An 18,988-nucleotide genomic window follows, 5' to 3' on the forward strand; every position below is an offset into this window, starting at 1 on the left:
TCTATATCGCTTTCAACTTGATATATCAACATTGGTAAATATCAACTGTACCTGTTTTAATTGAGTTGATCACTATGTAATGTTCCTTTATTATTACCAGTAATTTACTTTATTCATCTATGTTTTGTTTTCTTTGTCCCCCCCATTGTACATTGTTGATGTGTTGATCTCGGCACCACTGAAAAAGAGGGTCTCAGCCCTCAGTGTGTTCTCCGAGAACTAAATAAAGGTTGAAATGAAAATGAAAAAATAAATCCCATCATTATTATGGGGAAGGCTTTTGCAGAAAATAGCAGATCGATAAGCTCACAACGCATTGCAATGCGGCACATTGTGAGCTTATCAATCGGCAATTTTCTGTGAAAGTCTTCCCCACAATAACATAAAACTGAAAATTCACTAGTATAGAGCCCTGAGGGACTCCAGGCAACCCTATGGGGTTTAATAAGTGAGTAAGGTTAGCATGTGTGTTAGTTCATTATTGCCACTTAAAATTCAGTATCTAGGCTAAATGTTTTCAAAAGAGCAGCACAACCACCAACAACACTGGCACTGTTATGCAACATTCTAATTATATCATGGTTGGTATTTCCCTTCCTTTTTTATTTGTACTGTATTGTTATTTGTTAGATATCTTAATACTGTATGCATTTGTAGTTCAAATCCTCATAAATTACAGCATTATGTCAACATAACCATTTGAACCCCAGCATCCCTATACTGGGGGAAATGTAATCCAAAAATAGCAGATCTACAAGGTGTTTTGCGATGAGTTGTGAGCCTGTAATCGGCAATTTTTAGTGAAGAGATTTATGTAGATGAAAAAAAGCATTGCAACTCGATCAGGTCCGTTTCAGTAAGACTAGACTCTAGACGGTGTTGTTGTTAGGATTATGGATGTGTCATGGATGTACTGTTTGACTGATGCTTTGTTGTATTTTGTTATTGTTGTATTTTTTATTCTCAATTTTTATTGAACTTGTATTGTACGTCTTTGTCTTTTGTGTTGTTTTTCTTTGGGGTGATAATTCAATTCAACTGAACTTTGTATCTGTGGGTTTACTGGAGGAAGCTTTTAGTATTGTCATTACTCTGATTCCTGATATGAATGCTTCTGTAAAAACCAAACAAAAAACAAAAAAGTACAAAAGAAAAAAAGGGAAAAAATAACAAGCTCTCAATAAACAGAACACATTGGGAAGCGCCCATTCTTTCACAATGCAATGATAGGATTCAGATCAGTGAAGGTTTATGCAAAGTGATATGACAGGAATTACAAACACACACACACACACACACACACACACACACACACACACACACACACACACACACACACACACACACACACACACACACACACACACACACACACGTTTTTAATGAATGTCTTTACTGAAAAAACACGAGTGTTGAAATCTTCAAGGAGACCTATTTCTCCTTTCCATATTTCTTATTACTCTCCCCCCCCCCCCCCCCCCCACCCCTCTTTCTCAGCTCTTCTGTCACACCATCAGTCCAATTATGTAACTGCTGCGCATCGTGTTCTGAAGTAATGATGCTGGGTAAACATTAACACCTGTCAAAACAGTCCCAGCCACCGTTTCTCATTTATGCTGCTATATATTTATAACATAAATAAAACTTTCCCAAATCATTGTGGTGTACCACACCACTCCTCATGTTCAATCAAGAAGCATTTAGGGCTAGCTATTTCAATAAAAGGTGTTCTATGACAACCGTTTTTGTTTGCTTGTAAATTAAGAAACGTCACACATAGCCAAATTTCCGCATGCACTTTCACACAATGTTCTCTTCTACGTTAAAGGGCAGACAGGGAGAACAGCATGCATCTGACTACCTTGACACAGCACTGGTTTGTTTCAACAATCCCTCACTGTTTTCACAGTCTGAGTCCTCAGCATGTTTGTTCAATCTGTGAGAGACAATAGAGGAATTCTCTGATAGCAGTGCAAGGACACAGCAGTGTGTGTGTGTGTGTGTGTGTGTGTGTGTGTGTGTGTGTGTGTGTGTGTGTGTGTGTGTGTGTGTGTGTGCGTGCGTGCGTGCGTGTGTGCGTGCGTGCGTGTGTGTGTGTTTGTGTGTGTGTGTGTGTGTGTACGCACACATGTGCGTGTCTACGAGTGTGCTTGTGTGTGAGAGAGAGATAGACAAAGAGAGGAAGAGAATGAGAGAATATGTGCCTTTGAGTGCAAGAGGGAAAGAATGATTCCCTCCATCTGAGAGCATTTATGTAAGAGGAATGAAGCATCAGTTCTGTAGATTCTTAGGTCCCTATCATTTCACTGAAACATAATAACAAACTAGAAAAAGTGCCCTCCCGGCACAGGTCTCCAAAAGGAGGATAGGAGTGTGTGTGATGTTTGGCAAAATGTTTAGGAGGATGTTTTTATTTTATTTGTTATTGCAAAAAATGTCTTCATTTTGTTGAGGAAATGCAGAGCCAGATCACTCATAGCATCTCTGAGGATAGAATTCTGGATGAGCAGGACATGTGCAGCATTTTGTACAAAACGGGCCACTCCTGAAAACTTTGGAAGGCCTATCAGTGTACAATCAGAGAAATCCAACAGACTCGTCTTGATCACATGACTACAGAGATCATGTGTACCGATTGCCATTTCTTCATCCGCCTTTGATGGCAATTGGATGATTTGAGGCATTTTGTTCCAAAAATGTGTTTTGCAAAAATCAACCTGTTGGTGGCGCTATAACAGGCCAATGTGAAAAGGGTGGGATATATTCCTCAGCTTAGTAAGAAAATGTGTGAAAGATTTCACGTAAATTGCATGCTGCGTTCATGATTTGAGGCTTTTGTTCAAAACGGGGCAATCTTGCAAACTGTGAAAGCCAATTATAGCCAATTAGGATGGAATATGAAATATCGGACAGATCCGACTTGAGCACATGACCATAGAGATACTGTGTAACGATTTGTGAGATTTTTGGACAGAATCTGGAGGAGTAATATAAAAAAATGTGTTTTACAAAAGTCGGCCTCCTGGTGGCGCTATAAAACGCAGATGCGGAAAATGCAGGTCAAAGGTTTGTCCTTGGCCTCTAGGGAGTGTGCATGCAACGTTTCACGCAGATCGGTGCAGTTGTAGGTAAAAATGTGAAAAGCTGCCTCATGGTGGCGCTATAACAGGCCGTTCTGGAAAATGTGGGGCAGAGGTTCATCGTTGGCATCCAGGGAGTGTGCGTGCAAAGTTTGGCATCGACCGGGTTAACAGTGCCGGAGATTAGCTGATAACAGACGGACGGAAGGACGGAAGGACGGACACACGGACGGAGTGCAAAACATACTCTCTCCCCATGCCTTCGGCCTGGTGGAGAGGAGACAATAAGTATTGACAAGAGGTTGTTGCAATACACTTGCAATACACTGCGGCCAACATGAACTTACAGAGAGACTAATATTTGGACTGGTATTATTAACCCACACAGAGGACAAAGCATAAGTTGTGCAGTGGTTTTCTCATATTTGTGTGTGACGTTTGAGGGATGTCCTATGAAAATAATGTAGCTTTCTCCCACAGAATCAATGTCTGTCTGTCTGACGGTCTGTCGGTCTGTCTATCTATTTAGTCAGTGGTGAGGAAAGCCTATAGATGGTAGATTTTTCAGCTATGGTACAGTATGGTTTGATTTGGGGCGGGCCTATAACCGTAACATTTTATCACAAGATGTAGTCGGCCACACCCAAAGCTGGCATTAAAGCCTGTGAAACATTGTAAAAATCACACCTGTGTGAAGGGAGGGGCGCTTTACCAACCCTTATCATCTTCATATCATAACATCATATGCCGATTTGCTCAGTGACAGACAAAACAAACTCTGTTCATTGTTAATGGCATTTAATGTTTGAGTTAGTGACAAAGCAAACATTAAACTCTCTATCTCCTTCAACATCTGGATGGACTTATGGACTATTGACTAATGACGTAAAAAACAGAGCCCCACCTGACGTCATTTGGCAGCCAACTCTCTGGACTGTTAATGTTGGTTTAGAGTAGGCTACTAGTTTATTAAAGAGGTGATGCGCATCATGCGCCCCTCACTTCACCCCTTACTACTCTGTTTGCGTCTCATAGGAGGGCTGTGGACATTTCAGCAACCCGCCTACATCATCATTAAGCAAGATGTTTCTTTTCAAAAAGGATTAAAAAATGTTATGTACATTTTTATTAACATGAGAACAACGACTTCCATGATTATAGCATTCTAACCTTCCAGGAATAGAAAGCCTGCAGTTAATTTTTCTTTTACATTTTTCTGCAGTTTCTATTAGCTTGGATTCCTCATCGATGTCACTGGCAGGCAGGTTTCTGAACTGTCAACAGCTCTCCTCTGAGACACAGACAGAGTAGACAAAAATGGTGCCATTTTATGATGAGCATTAGTGAGGACCAACTAGTAAGGACTTAAAGATCAAAAAAGCGAGAAGAATACTTTTATCAGTGGGAATATCATTAGTGTGATTGCCTTAGCGATCCCACAATTATGAAGATGGGTTGAAAATGGTCGTCCTTTAACATATATGCAGATATTGTTTTTATGTGTTTTAATCTATACTTTAGTATTGTTAATGTATTATGCACCATTGCTGATAACCTAGTTGGTGATCAAATTTGTGCCATAAAAGCAAACCGTCATAGATGAATTAATACTCCTAAGTAAGTGTTTGAAGGACATGCTGATGCTGTCAGATGGAATTACATTGAACCCAGAATCTAGGACACTGCTTCATTCACAGCCTAACGCAGATACTATGTAGCTGTTGCCATAGTAACGTCAGCGACCATTATATAAGTGGCCTATACATGCAATGCCATGGGGGATAGTATGGGCAACGCACGCACGCACGCACGCACGCACGCACGCACGCACGCACGCACGCACGCACGCACGCACGCACGCACGCACGCACGCACGCACACACGTCACCTACCATCAACTTGTTGGTAGGTGACCGACAGCACCCCAGATGCAGCTCATCCTTTCTCTCTCTCTCTCTCTGTATCTGTCTGTCTGTGTCTCTCTCTCCCCCTCCCCCTCTTTCTTTCTATCCCTTCATTTATATATTCTCTTCATCCTCCTGCAGTCACACAGCAAAGGCAAATCAAATGCATTTTCTGTTCTATGACTGATGATGATTATGAGGGCTTCTCTTATGAGTCCGTTTTAAACACACACACACACACACACACACACACACACACACACACACACACACACACACACACACACACACACACACACACACACACACACAGATCTGATCCACCATGTGACTGTCTACACTAGTACTGACTGTGCATTGGATGAGGTCAGTCAGACAACACACAAGCAGTCCGTGTCCTACATTGTCACAGAGTAAGTGGGTTACACCGTTACAGTATCAAATATCTGACTGCAATTGACAATGAACTCTCGCAAATAATAATAAGATACAAATAAATAACAGTACTGGGCATATCTTCGTATGTGTCTGGTGAGAAACGTTATTTTTTATAATCATAAAAAAAAAGAATATATATAGTGAAAATAGCCGATCCACAAGTTCACAACGCGTTACAGATAGATGTAACGCTATTTTTACTACTTTTATTCGACATTCTTGTATGATAAAGTAGGGCAAGTATTTACTTACAAATATGTTGGAGTAAAAAATTTATATGTACAGTAATTCAATTGTTAATAGAAAATTAATAACTAGTGACTATCATTTTCCATCTTTTGTAGTAGTATTCATCCCGAGTAATGTTTGAGGCAGTATGTTCTAATCTAGGCCCTAGAATGGTTCCTCCACACACTATGTGTGTCTATTGAAGAGCCATTCCCTGAGCAGACCAGCGGTCCTGCATGCATCTCACGCTGGTGACTCACGCTGTGCATGCACGACACATCCGTGCATGCTCCAGGCTGACTGGGATTTCTTTCTGGCTGGGACTGGTTGGGAGCTGGGAAGGACTGGCTGAGACCATAGACTGGGATGATGACACAGCACACGACAGAGTGCAAACTCACATCTAGCAATAACACACTAGTCTGTCCTCCTCTCCTGCTGCTGTGTCGTCTGAGCTGGAGTGGGATAAACAAGGCTTTGGATATTTATAGACTAATCTCCCTGTCTTGGTGTCTGCAACGCAGCAGTACAACTCAACTAAACGATGCACACTACAGAAATAGAGATCTACATACTGTAAATGGGCATAAAGTGACGCAGACAGACGGGTACAATGGGTGCATAACCCGAGGGGCATCATTTCCAATCAGCCTAGTATAGCTATATATTATATATAAACAAGACATCTTGAAAATGCTAGAACAGTAACTTTATTTTTAAAACAAAGACAAGCATATGAACTCCAGCCACCCTCTGTTAATTTGAGAGTAAACATGAAATCTTATACCGGTAGATACATTTTCTTCATGCCATCAATGAATATCGAGGATGTTTTACTGTGCATCAGCTTGGCTTCCTCTCAGCAGGTGGTGGCTGTCTAGCCATATTAGGCTGCAGTCCTGTCATCCTCTTCCAAGCTATCATCTGCAGAGAAATCAATCAATGTTTCATCACGAGCCGGCTGGAACGTTGCCTCCACCAGTGGTTCTCAACCTGTGGGCCAGGGCCTTGAGCATGTTGCAAGTGGTCTTCCAAATCATTGGCTAAATAACCCATTTTGACCTGAGATCAGATTCTAAAAATGTCTTCTACATCCTGACAGTTTTCTGAAAAAGCTATGTTTCTATGTCGGCCGTTCTTCGATTTTTCAAAAATAGCAGACCTACAAGTTCATAGCGCACCACTCGGTGGCGCTCTATGAGCTTGTAGATCTGCTATTTTTCAATAGCTGAAGCATAACATAATGCTAACACCAAAAGGGGTCCCCGCCCAAAATGGGATAATAGAACATTAACATAAAAACATTATGGTATTTAAAACCCTAAAAAGGGAGTTTTCATTGTGATACTGCAAAGTAGAAACCATTGATTCAAGCCAGAACACAATACATTGATTGACCATAACGTGCTCTGACAATGCACGCAGCACAACCATCTGACCTGCATGCATGTACTCTTGTGGGCCCTGAAAGGTTGAGAACCACTCTCCCTCTCCTCTCTCACACACACACCTGCGCATTTACATACAATATATATTTTTTCAGCAGCCATGAGCCTGTGGTTTGTCACCGTTTACAGCAGTTACAATTATTTCTCTCTGGTAATGTTATCATTGTAAATGAAAAAAAAAAAGCAGTTTAGCTCAAACCATGTGTTTATTTATCCTCAAACAAAATGTGGACAACTAACACAGACAGATAGCAACAAGAGAGGTATTTGAACATGTCAAATACATTTCAAAAATTAATAGCATTGTAACATTAATAACATGGAATGTAGTATTCTCCATTCAGATTCTTTATTCAAATGTTTTAGTTTAGGAAACATCTCAAATAAATAAATATCTCTATAGCATTTCTCTGATACCTAATATATGAATATAGCCTCTTTAAAATGTGAAGGAACAGAGGGTAAAATGAACAGAGAGAAGAAAGATGGAGGGTCAATATGAATGTAACTTGTCCTCCCAATTAAGCGTCTATTATGTTTAAAAAATTAAACTTGCAGTTTTCTTCAATATCCCTGTTCCACTGATAGTCTGCCGTGTGTGTATGTGTGTGTGTGTGTGTGTGTGATAGAGCTTTCTTTGGAATAGGACACAGGGAAACCATGCTCAGTCTTGAACTTCTCCAGAGTTTATTTGATGGTTTTGTTGTCGTTGATGAACAGGGTTAAAATGTTTCAAACAGCGGAGAGGGACAGTGTGAAAATCACAGTCAGTTAAAACAAGACGATCACAGGCTGCTCATCTTTCACTCCCTTAAGAGAGAAATAATGGAAGAAAAGAATACCACGAGAAGCACTGATGACAGACACCAGGAGACCTCAAAGAAAAGGTTTCTCTCCCTTACCTACACAAACCAAATCCTGATGTTTTCTTCCAGGGGATATGAAGAGAGAACAAGTGTATAAAACACATATATAACTGTGCAAGTGCGGGTTTGTCAGTGTGCTCGTGCACGCACGCACGCACACACACACACACACACGTGTGTGTGTGTGTGTACGTACACGTGCACACACACATGCTAGTCTTGTTCCAAGTCTAGTCTGTGCTATGGTCCTCCTCCATCTGGGAAATTATGGTGATCAAGTTCTGGAGGCCAAAGATGTATCCACTGTCCTGGCCCTCGTGAACCACACTGTCCTCCCCATAGTGGCGGCAGGTAGTGTGGGCAAAGTCGATCATCCTGACGTCCACTAAGGGGCAGGAGGAGGACGTGTTACTACTGCCGCTGGACGCAGACGAGCAGTGTGGAAAAGCGAGTGCACTTTCATCCTCAACCTCATCTCCTCCTTCCTCTTCCCCCTCTTGCCTTACTTCTTCCTCCTCTTCCTCCTCCTCCTCCTCCTCCTCTTCAGAGAGGCCATCCTCCGCACGCGGGCGTCTACGTGTCCGTCGGGGCTCACCACCATCGTAGATGATGAGCAGTGAGCTGGAGTAGAAGCGGTAGGACTCACAGGCCTCCAGCGCAGCCTGCATATCCCGCAGCCGGCACAGCACCGGGGAGATGAGCTCACGGCGCAGGCGCTGCCCGTTGTGGAAGAACTGGAACAGGGCTTCTTTGAAGGCCGCCAGGGTCATCTTGCGGCCGTGGTACTTGTTCATGAACATCAGTTGCCCCGAGCTGGATTGATACACCTGGGGAGGGATGAACAGCCAAGTTAAATAAATGTTTGTAATCAGCCATCTCAGTAGAGAACACTTGATGTTATAAAGCTCCTACAAGTGTCTTTAATTCAATTTCACCCCCCATTTTCTTTCAGCTGGAACCCCTGCATGTTAGCCCACGTATTGCACTTTTCCACATAGTGAGCCACACAGTATGGCATGGCAAGCATGTTTTCTGACCCATAGTTGCATCTCCATTAAACATTATAACTGTTAATCAAGTCTGGAGGGTAGGGAGTGAAGCAGATGACAGAATATTCACACAACACAGCAGCTAACAAAACAAACAATGGAGAAATTAGAAGCTGCTTCACTTCCTTGTTGGTTGGCAGTATTAGTAATTGTGAAAAATACAAAAAGTGGAAGAAATAGAGAGGATTGACATGAGCTGTTTTTTCATTATGTTTTCCATCGATCAATGGTCCACATTATTGCATTGTATAGCTATGCAATGCAATAATTAACCATACTAACGGCATGGTTAATACCAAAAGTATCTATGCCAGAGGGGCAGCTACAGAAGGTCAGGATATTGTGGCCTGGTGCAGGTACAGGTCAGTTAGTAGTGGAGAATGCAAGAAAGGGTGCCATGACGTCCTGTATTATACCATGTGGATGAGGTGGAGAAACGGCAGTAGTGACCTGCCCCAGAACAAACATTGGTGTTCACAACATTTCCATGGAGACAGTTGGCTTGGAGCCTACCTGCATGCCACAGAGACGGACTCCGATGGAAGCGGACGTGCTCTGCTGACATTTACGGATCTGCATGGCTTTCTTCTCTTCGGAGGCATCGTCTCCGTGCTGCCGCGTGCCCATCTTAAGGTCCAACACGCAGGGCATTTTGTGACGCCATGTGAGATTCTCTAGGAGGATGAATTCTGGGAAACGGAGTCAAGGAGGTTTTGAAGGGAAGAAGCGTTGAAGTCATTCCTTGTGGGTTTAATGAATGGAGACTCACCGTTCAACGGTGGGATTCTTCTCAAAACTCACATTAGTTGGTGATTGACTATATTCTCTACGCTATGAATATGCCATAGATATAAAGTACAGATGTGTCATAAGTGCCCAGCCTTATTTCCATGTTGACAGCCTTCTACATTGCTGGAGGATGCATCACAGAGGTCCTCACAAAGCCATTACTTTGTCTTCCATTTTTGGACACAATGGAAATGAAATACATTTCTATAATCTTCATAATACAACACCACTATGAGTGCTTTAGAAATCAGACTCTACAAGGCAAAGAAATGGATACCCAGGTGCTGTTTGAATAACACCTCTCAGCTCACAGTTAGCTACGGCTGTGGTCAGTTCTCTAGTCAGTGAAAGGATACTGTACTGGTTGCGATGCTTGGCGTTGTCCTTCATCCTCTGCAGTTGCCGCTGGTGACACTTGAGGCTCCAGGGGTTGTGATTGAGCTGTGGCACAGCGTTGCTGTGGCTCTGCTCCAGCGTGTAACACAGCAAATCCGCCTGTTGCAACCACTCCATGTCCATGTCCTTCTGGAGCTTGTGACTGGTGGGAATCACAGAGAGAAACTTGTCAGTATGACAGACCACATATAGCACAATTGTATGGCCATCTGTGATCAGTTTTTTGGCATATCTATACTGGAACTAGATTGTATTAAATCACTTATTTATATAAAGAAAAAGGAAAAAACAGAGCCACTAGTTAGACACCAATATTACTGTGTGTTTGGTTGACATTGATTAGATTGAGTACATCATTTGAGCAGAGAATTTCAAAGCCATGTGTGTATGGGTGTGCACTGTCCATGCACATGCGTGGATTAAATAACAATGCAGACCTAACCTTGGCATCACTGTCATGGCAGGATGTCATTGGCCCGGTTTCCCAAAGGACACCTCTTACACCATGGTGTTGCACATGCTCAGTTGCCCTCTAGGCCACACATGAAGCCTGTGTGCGGCCTAATTGGCTGCATGGCAGCCAATCAAACACTATGTCCTTTTTTGGGAAACACTGTCAAACACAACAACATAGAAATACATAACCTAGACTAGAGCACAGCCATACCTGTCCTCATTGCACACATAAGGCCTCCTGCATGAATACACAAACCTGTTTCCCTAAAGCCTCTTTAGCCTACACACACACACCTGTCGACAGGTGGCAGTATTAAAACCATTCGCAGAGAAATGTGTGGTGCGAGTGGTGACTTTCTTCATCTCATTTAAATATAAAAACTTTGAAATTAAGGCCTACTTCAGCATCAAAGAAATTAAATTGAATTACATTTTTTTAAGAGTGAAGAGAGCCTACTGTCAGCTGTCCAAATATTATTAAATTAAGTTTCAGAATGGTAGACCTGAGGCCTACCATACCAGGCCTCAGGCCTACCATTGCGTGGCACATCTATGCACGGAATGTTCACAGGCTTCATGTGCGGCCTAGAGGGCAACTGAGCATGTGCAACACCATACCTCTAACACCATGGTGGTCCTTTGGGAAACCGGGCCATTGTATGTTAGTGTCAACATTCTGTTAATGTCTTATGTTCCTGTCAATGACTTCTGCCATTACGTTTAGTATCCCAGACCATTTAATGCAACAAGCAACATGTGTCTGTTTTCCAACATCATTTTGAGAATGAATGTGACTCACATTGCCTAGCCCTAGTCTGTCAATATACCAACACCTCCTACCCTAACATGGTATGGTCATGTGCATATATGGGACCGACCGACTTCAAACTTGCACGCACAACGGCAAGGACTCAAGGGAGTGCAGTGCCTGCCTGCCATCGAATAGTTCGGATATACAGTTGTCCAGAACTGCCAATCCAACCAATATGCTCATATATGGGCATTCCAATATTTGGGTACTGTATATACTGAATCACTGATGACATCACAACATCCATATATAGGCATGAAAGGGAGACAGGCTGACAGGTAGAGATGTAGAACAAACGGAAACAAAAGGAACACAGACAGATGGGTACAACAAGTGCATATATGACAAATAACTTATGTTGTACTATGGCCAAAACAGGTCATCGTGCATTTAATATTTTGATACTTAAACTTTATAGCAGATCTACAATCTCGCAACGAGTTGTGAGCCTGTATATCTGCTATTTCCGCTATTTTTCGACAGATTCATTTAATACAGATGAATGGAAACGATTATTCAAAAGAATTGCAATCAGGAAATCATGTAATAATTAAGACAGTAATCCCTGAAAGCTTGGCTGTCCCTGACCCAGTGTCTGTAAATGGATCTCCCACTACTACCACCATGTCCGTAAGATGGCACATTTATGCTCGCAACGTTCTCACCTCTTGTCCTTGTCTTTGCGGGAGTGGCGGCTTCGGACGTCTTTACTGTAGTTATCATCCATGAGCATGGGGGAAGCCATCTTTTTGCCGCGCTTCATTATTTTGCTCTTGGGCTCGCAGTCATCCCAGAGGTCATTGTTCTCCAGGTCACCGGCCAGGTCACTGCGTAGGGGGTATGCGATGAGGCACAGGGTCCCCTCCTCGTCCTCTTCGAAGCTCACCGACACCACGCCTGAGAGAGAGAGAGAGAGAGACGGAGAGAAGACACATTCAAAGGATGTCCAGATCTGCTCTCACCATTCCCATCATCAGAGGACAATAAAAGCCTTAAGATCAAAGTGTCTCTTACCCCCTTTTTATTTTTGCTCTGCAGCACAGTTACTTACAGAACAGCTTGTGCCTGCAGGAAGCCACGTCTGTTAAGACACCTGACAGAAAACCAACAAGACCTGGAAAACACTAGCACAGAGATACTGACCTCTGAAAGAGAGGATGTGTGTATAGTCACTTCTCTCTTTATGTGAGAACCCCCTCCACCCACCCACACATTAAAGTATCTTCAGAAGCAAGCAGAAAAATAACGTACACGACACAAATGACTCAAGTCAAGGTTACAAAATAATTCCCCAATGTTATTTATTAAATCCAATTGCCAGTTGATCACATAGAGCATGATGAGGTATATAGAATCACACAGCCCAACAACAAGCAGCACTTAAAATACAATCGGATTGGACAGATCCGATAAAGATACCCACCATATTCGCTTTGGCTGCAGACATTAAAGTACATCAATTAACAAATTATAATATATTGCATTCCATTGCAGAAGCACTCTATAAAGCAAGCTGTGGATACCCAGTCTTAACCTCACTTTGTATCAGTAATGAATGGATACAGAACATTTAAAGACAAAGTGCAGAGAAGTAGGATTGAGAAAATAAAAGGCAGATCATACGCAATTGTGTAAACAGTTCTTGGCAGAGAGAGAGAGAGAACAAAATAAAACCACATCTTGCGATCATGCAAGCATTTCTGAACGATTTTGGAAGCATTGTAAAAGAACATTCTTGGCAAACACTCCTAATGACCGTATTCACCTTTCCCTTTTCCACTGGGGACAAAAGTGAAAATAATACCTCTTAGATAACACTTAAGGGGATAAACGGTGGTGGTGGCAGGCTTGCGGACATAGGCTAATTGAAGAACATAGGCTAATTGGCAGTGATATGCTGTGTACACAGGGTCTTTAGGTCAGGACAGTATTATCCCTCTGCATCTGCACGTATCACCTGTACTGAATGTCACTCACTGCATGGAGGATTTAAGTCATGTTGAGGAACAATGAAAAACATACTGAACTGCATAGTGTACGTGAGGATGTTTCAGGTGAAACAGTTTTCCACCACAAGTGTTTATGATAAGTCCATGAACAAGGGTGTTGGTTATGTCTTTGACTGCTCTGACATGTCATGACATATCAGCATTAAAAAAAATCTTGGTACCTTCAAAACAAAAACAATAATAGTGTGTGTGTGTGTGTGTGTGTGTGTGTGTGTGTGTATTGGGTGGGGGGGTTGATGCACATCCAGGCACACCCAGAGGTATTTGAAGGCTAGCCAGTCCTTTTCTTGCGACCTCACAGCCTCTTTCATCTACGGATCTCTTTCCTCTGGCCATCGGATCCGAGCAGGTCAGGTCAGGAATGGATAGGATTTTCGCCTCATCTCATTTTCACCGTGCTGGTGGAACGCTGGGTTGTGATCTATGCACGGGACAGGGAAACACTAGCACCCTCCTGCCTCCCTGTCTGCTTACCTGACGTCTCAGCCGCAGGGCAGGCTGATGTGGTTCACCAACGGCCAAAGGCGACAACCTAGTAGTGCTATATCACTTGCTGCCCTCCTGTGGCCATTACTGTACATGAAGACACCTGAACAGAAGAATTACCCCTGCAGCAAACTCAGTGCCTTTTAAGGTTTAACCTTTAACATGGTGTACCTCGGTTCTTAATCTAGACAGAGCATTGGATTGGATGGAGAAACAATATAGCCTCATAGCCCTCATCAATGAATGCATCATCACGGAGGCTGTCTTGCCTTCCTGCATGTACTTACCTCTGTATTGAGGGGTGAACTTCCTCATGGGTGCGGGCAGGCTCTTGTAGAACTGGTGCTCGCGGGGGATGAGGGGCTTGCAGATGGTCTGCTCCCCGAAGCGCAGCACGCAGGAGTGACCGCCCACCTGGTGGACGAACGGCTCAAGCATCACGCCCTTCTCCACGTAGCGCTGCTGCTGCATCTGCTTCTGTTGTTTCTGCTGCTCTGCCTCCATGGCCTCCTGGGCCTGTGCCTCCACGGCCGGACTCATCCTCCTCTGGCTCTGACCGCGCTGCCGCGAGCATTAGCCTCCTTGCGCACGCACAAACTCACACACCGCAGTGGGGAGGGCCGTAGTCGCGCACGCACTCGCTCACGCACGCAGAATTGCAGATAGAGGCCGAGGAGACGAGTCCTTGTGTGACTCACAATCTCGCAGGATGTCGTCCGTTAAATGTTGATCGACCTTCCTTCCCTGTACGGCGTGTTCTTTAACGTCGTGGATCTGATGTTTGTTGGTGCAGGGAGGATTTCTGCCCGACCGAAAGACAAAATAAAAACGAGAGAGATAAAGAGAAGGAATAGAGGAGAGTTACAAAAAGAAAGGAACGAAAATCTCCGCGTATGTCCGTTGGGGTTTAAATTCTAGGCTGCTGCTGCTGCTGCTGCAGTCTCTCCGTTGAAGGCAAACAACCGTCTGACAGCTCTGCCTCTGAACTGCCTAACCAATGGTAAAGCTCCCACCAGCCTGACACTGGGCCCGCCTCTAATCATCCCCGTTCCACCAATCAGGAGCAGCAGGGAAGTGTTGTTGGGTGGTAACTCTTCGAAGGCTCTGGAGAGTGGAGAGAGCAAACAAAGGGGTAGGGGGGAAACAGTGGAGTGGTGGTGGTGGGAGAAACAAAAAAGCAGCACAAAATAGCGAGTGAGAGAGCATAGCTGAACTCAGCTGTTTCCAACTCAACGAGGTCTACTCTCTCAGTGAGTGTGATGGTATGGTTTTATTAAACAGCCTGACTTACCATTCCAAATTAATGATTTCCTCAGAGAAAGAGAGAGAGATGATATACTGTACATTACAAGTTAGAGAGAGAGAGGCGATACTGTACAAGTTAAACAATGAGGTCGATAAATGAAAGCGGGTGGAGTGATCATCACGCAACAGCAAATATGGCAACATGCAGTTGATTTCAAACCTCTCAGCATGTATATGCCCACACTGAGAAACATGTGCTGAATGACAAAACAGCTTTGACAGCACATGATTTATGTGATGGGGAAAACATGGTGTGAACTTTTAGAAGTTAACATTAGTTCATGGCTTCAGCAGCTTCTGTTTCATGCATGCATGTTTTCTTTGCAGATTTTACTTTACTTTACTGCATCATGACATCAAGACAGAGGGATTAAGGTAACACAGTAAAAAAAAAAAGTAGCAGTAGCACATTTACATTGATTTGATAGTGACCAAAGAATTCAAAAAGAAAAGCTGATCTCCACCTGTCTCCACTCCCCAGGCCACCCTGACAAAACACAGGCCGCCCGCCACACAGGAATACTTCTATTGACAATCTGCTGCTACTGTACTCAAACTGCCACCTATATTTGCATTGCATGCCTGATATACGTTTCTAAATGATGTCTCGCCTGCACGTGAGATTGTACACAGTATGTACAAATGTCTTTTGCGACTATTCTATTGCTGCACGGCTGCACCTTGTGTAGTCTACTATAGCTGCTGCTATTTGAACTGCCTCATTCCATTTATGCTATGTAATATGTATGTATGTATGAAGCTAGTATGTTTGTATGTATGTACTGTATGTATCTTACTCTACTCATATCAGGAATATCTGACCTGTTTCCTTGTTCTTTCTATCTCTATCCTCGCTTTCCTGAAAACTATGATGCGATGCGAGAACGCTGACTAGCCAACAACAATTGAGGACTCCTGGATCGCTGCCCTCCACTCCCTCCTGTCTAGTATCAGGTACTTGAGCTCTGCAGTGTTGTTAGCTCTGCTGTCACGCCAGTGTGTCTACGTAGGTGGTGCGCCTCTTTCCCCTCCTAGATGTGTCTTTTGGGTTGGCTGTCACTTTGCTTGCTACCTCCTTGCTTCCAGTTCCACATACCTGACACAACAACCTCATCCTTCTCTCTGACCTTGTCTGGGCCACGGGTCCACGTTTCTGATGGGGTCCACTCCACCCATGTGAGATCTAGACTAGTACCATTCATAGCATCTAGGGCCCTTTCCTACTGTACTATGTGACGATCCATGTCTAGGCTCTGTACAGCAATACTAACTCCAATGTTGCCTCTTGAGGTCATCTCCCCGGAATTCCAGTCAAGTGCCTTGGCCCTTGACCGGCCGAGGCAGTCCAGGCACCAAGATACTTGAAGTCTTTGACTACCTCAAGCACTGTCCCTCTGGCAGTGGCAATGGTTCTGACCTCAGTTGAATGCCATTACTTTTATTTTCTTGACATTGAGCTTAAGGTTGATCTCCCGCACTCCATTTCTACTGCCAGTAGTAGTTCTCTTACCTTCTCCACTGTGTCTGAGACTAGGGCACTGTCATCATCATTATGATATGTTGATGAATTTAATACATAGGAAAGGACCACAATGGTCCCCAGGACTATTTTGTGTTATCCTTTTAGCCTTAGTATATGACTGCACCATGTGATGTTTTACATTTTTTACTAATAAAGTATTATTATGAATAGTGTCTCCACTGATCCGTGCCACTGATTGATATAGTCCGGCAGCTTCTTTTGTTTGAAGTGGGACATTTGGTATAGTCTTTTTTATTGGCCTAAAATATTGTCTATCTACATACATACATGAATCCACTTGCTGACCGGCTGTCACTATTGGGCAATTATTTTTATAGGGGTTTTTTGTGACCCTACCATTAACATCCTATGGCAGGCAAAATGTCAAACTTTCCTTTTGCTTTAAGTAGCATGTGACATGTCAAACTAGGGGGTTTTCATGATTCTGAATCCATTCCAATCATTAGTTTTGCACAAAAAACACTCCTTGGGCTAAAAACGACCATTGCAATCATGACAAATGTGATGAGGTCAGCACAAATGTGATGAGGTCAGCACATTTTGGGTTGTTTTTAGCCCAAGGTGTGTATTTTGTGCAAAACTAATGCTTGGAATGGATTCAGAATCATGAAAACCCTAGTTTGTCATGTCACATGCTACTTAAAGCAAAAGGTGTGCGTGCGTGCGTGCGTGCGTGCGTGCGTGCGTGCGTGCGTGCGTGCGTGCGTGCGTGTGTGTGTGTGTGCGTGCGTGCGTGCGTACGTGCGTAGAGTAGACACAACCAGAGTAGAGACTATAATCCCCACTTCCCTTCACCCCCTCCCTCCCCTTCTTGACACTGATTATCATGGCAGGAAAAACAACATCTGATTAAGCCCTGTCACTCACCGCTGCATCCCTTCATGTGGGCCATCTGAAAACTGACTGGATATGGACTATTCACATGTATGGTCTGTTTAGCAGTGGGCTTGTATGCACATGTCAATGATGTCATCATTTGTCATGCATGTATTTTTTGTCTTTGTCAGGCAGACCACTATTTTATTTCACATTTTTCTTTTTCATTATGTGTCTATAGTGTGCAAAGAGTGTGTGTACAAATAGTGTGTGAGTGTACTGCACAGTTAAAGGCTCACTGGTCATAGAAGGACCAGTCAAAGAGTACTAATCTCTGTAATCCTGTCTCTTGGAACACAGAAGGATAGAAAATAGGCCGTGGTCCCCATATGTGGTCTCTCTGACCACATGTCCTTATGCTCATTGATAATGCTCATTTCATTCAGCTGGGTCAGGTTCTGGTAAGTGCAAGGGAGGGGGTTATGCATAAACGCACACAACAACAACAACAACTGGTGCACTCATACCAACATCATACAGTATTGTTTTTCTGATTTGGAGTACTGTGCCTTTTAGTTCACAGCCGTTTGTGTTTACATTCCACCAGATTCTGACACAAGCATAGTTTTAGGCTACCTGCTCTGTGCAATAAATTCACCGCAGCCCATAGTAGGTGGTGATTTTATCCATTCAGATTAAGGGCAGTTCTCCCAAAATTAAAAGTCTCAAATGTGCTACTAGGTGAAAAATACACAAAATATGGTTTTGTGAGGCTATTTATACATTAATAATGGTTTTCAACACCACGACCACCACTGGTTGTTACTTAGGTCAGTCTGATAACCCATCCATACTAACCCCATCCATCCATCTCAGGAGAAAATCTCAATCCTCAACCACATTGGAAATTGCTAGTTGTATACTGTATTGAGTATTGACTGTATTTGGTGTAAATTACCAACACCACAGCAGTAGTCAAGAAGGCACAGACATCTCTGCTTCCAGAGGATCTTCAGGTAAAACATCCTGCAGTCATAAAACAGTTCTTCTACCACTGCTCTATCGAGAGTGTGGCATACTGTGGGGCGACTGTGGCTCAAGAGGTAGAGCAGGTCGTCCAATGATCCATGGGTCGGCGGTTCGAATCCTGGCTCCTCCTGTCTACATGTCGAAGTGTCCTTGGGCAAGACACTGAACCCCAAATTGCTCCCGATGTGCTGGTTGGTACCTTGCATGGCTTCCGCTGCAATCGGTGTATGAATGTGTGTGTGAATGGGTGAATGTAATGCGTTTCTTCGCAATGGGCAGAAGAGCCATTCAGAGGGTAATCAATACCACCCTTGTGATTAATTGAAAATGGAGGA

At 43.4% G+C, this 18,988-nt stretch overlaps 1 protein-coding gene across 1 annotated transcript; it reads right to left on the minus strand.

Annotated features, from left to right (window-relative positions):
• Window positions 1–6,337: 6,337 nt before the first annotated feature.
• LOC306930376 (inositol hexakisphosphate kinase 2-like) lies at window positions 6,338–14,958 on the minus strand. Its single transcript, XM_079511311.1, has 5 exons — window positions 14,248–14,958; window positions 12,131–12,362; window positions 10,159–10,340; window positions 9,527–9,702; window positions 6,338–8,791 (listed from the first exon to the last, which is right to left on the minus strand). The coding sequence occupies exons 1-5, from the start codon at window positions 14,498–14,500 to the stop codon at window positions 8,195–8,197; spliced, it is 1,440 nt and encodes a 479-aa protein (XP_079367437.1). The 5' UTR covers window positions 14,501–14,958; the 3' UTR covers window positions 6,338–8,194.
• Window positions 14,959–18,988: the final 4,030 nt, after the last annotated feature.

The sequence above is a fragment of the Electrona antarctica genome (assembly GCF_951216825.1).
Source record: "Electrona antarctica genome assembly, chromosome: 9".
In the NCBI taxonomy this organism is placed as follows: Eukaryota; Metazoa; Chordata; class Actinopteri; order Myctophiformes; family Myctophidae; genus Electrona; species Electrona antarctica.

What these genes read in the sequence shown, in the direction of transcription:
- LOC306930376 (XM_079511311.1), bottom strand. Translation starts at nt 14,500, where the DNA reads ATGAGTCCGGCCGTGGAGGCACAGGCCCAGGAGGCCATGGAGGCAGAG. An exon ending in GTTCACCCCTCAATACAGAG is followed by an intron (nt 12,363 to 14,247) that starts GTAAGTACATGC and finishes TCTCTCTCTCAG; the next exon opens with GCGTGGTGTCGGTGAGCTTC. An exon ending in TCCGTCTCTGTGGCATGCAG is followed by an intron (nt 8,792 to 9,526) that starts GTAGGCTCCAAG and finishes ATCCCTCCCCAG; the next exon opens with GTGTATCAATCCAGCTCGGG.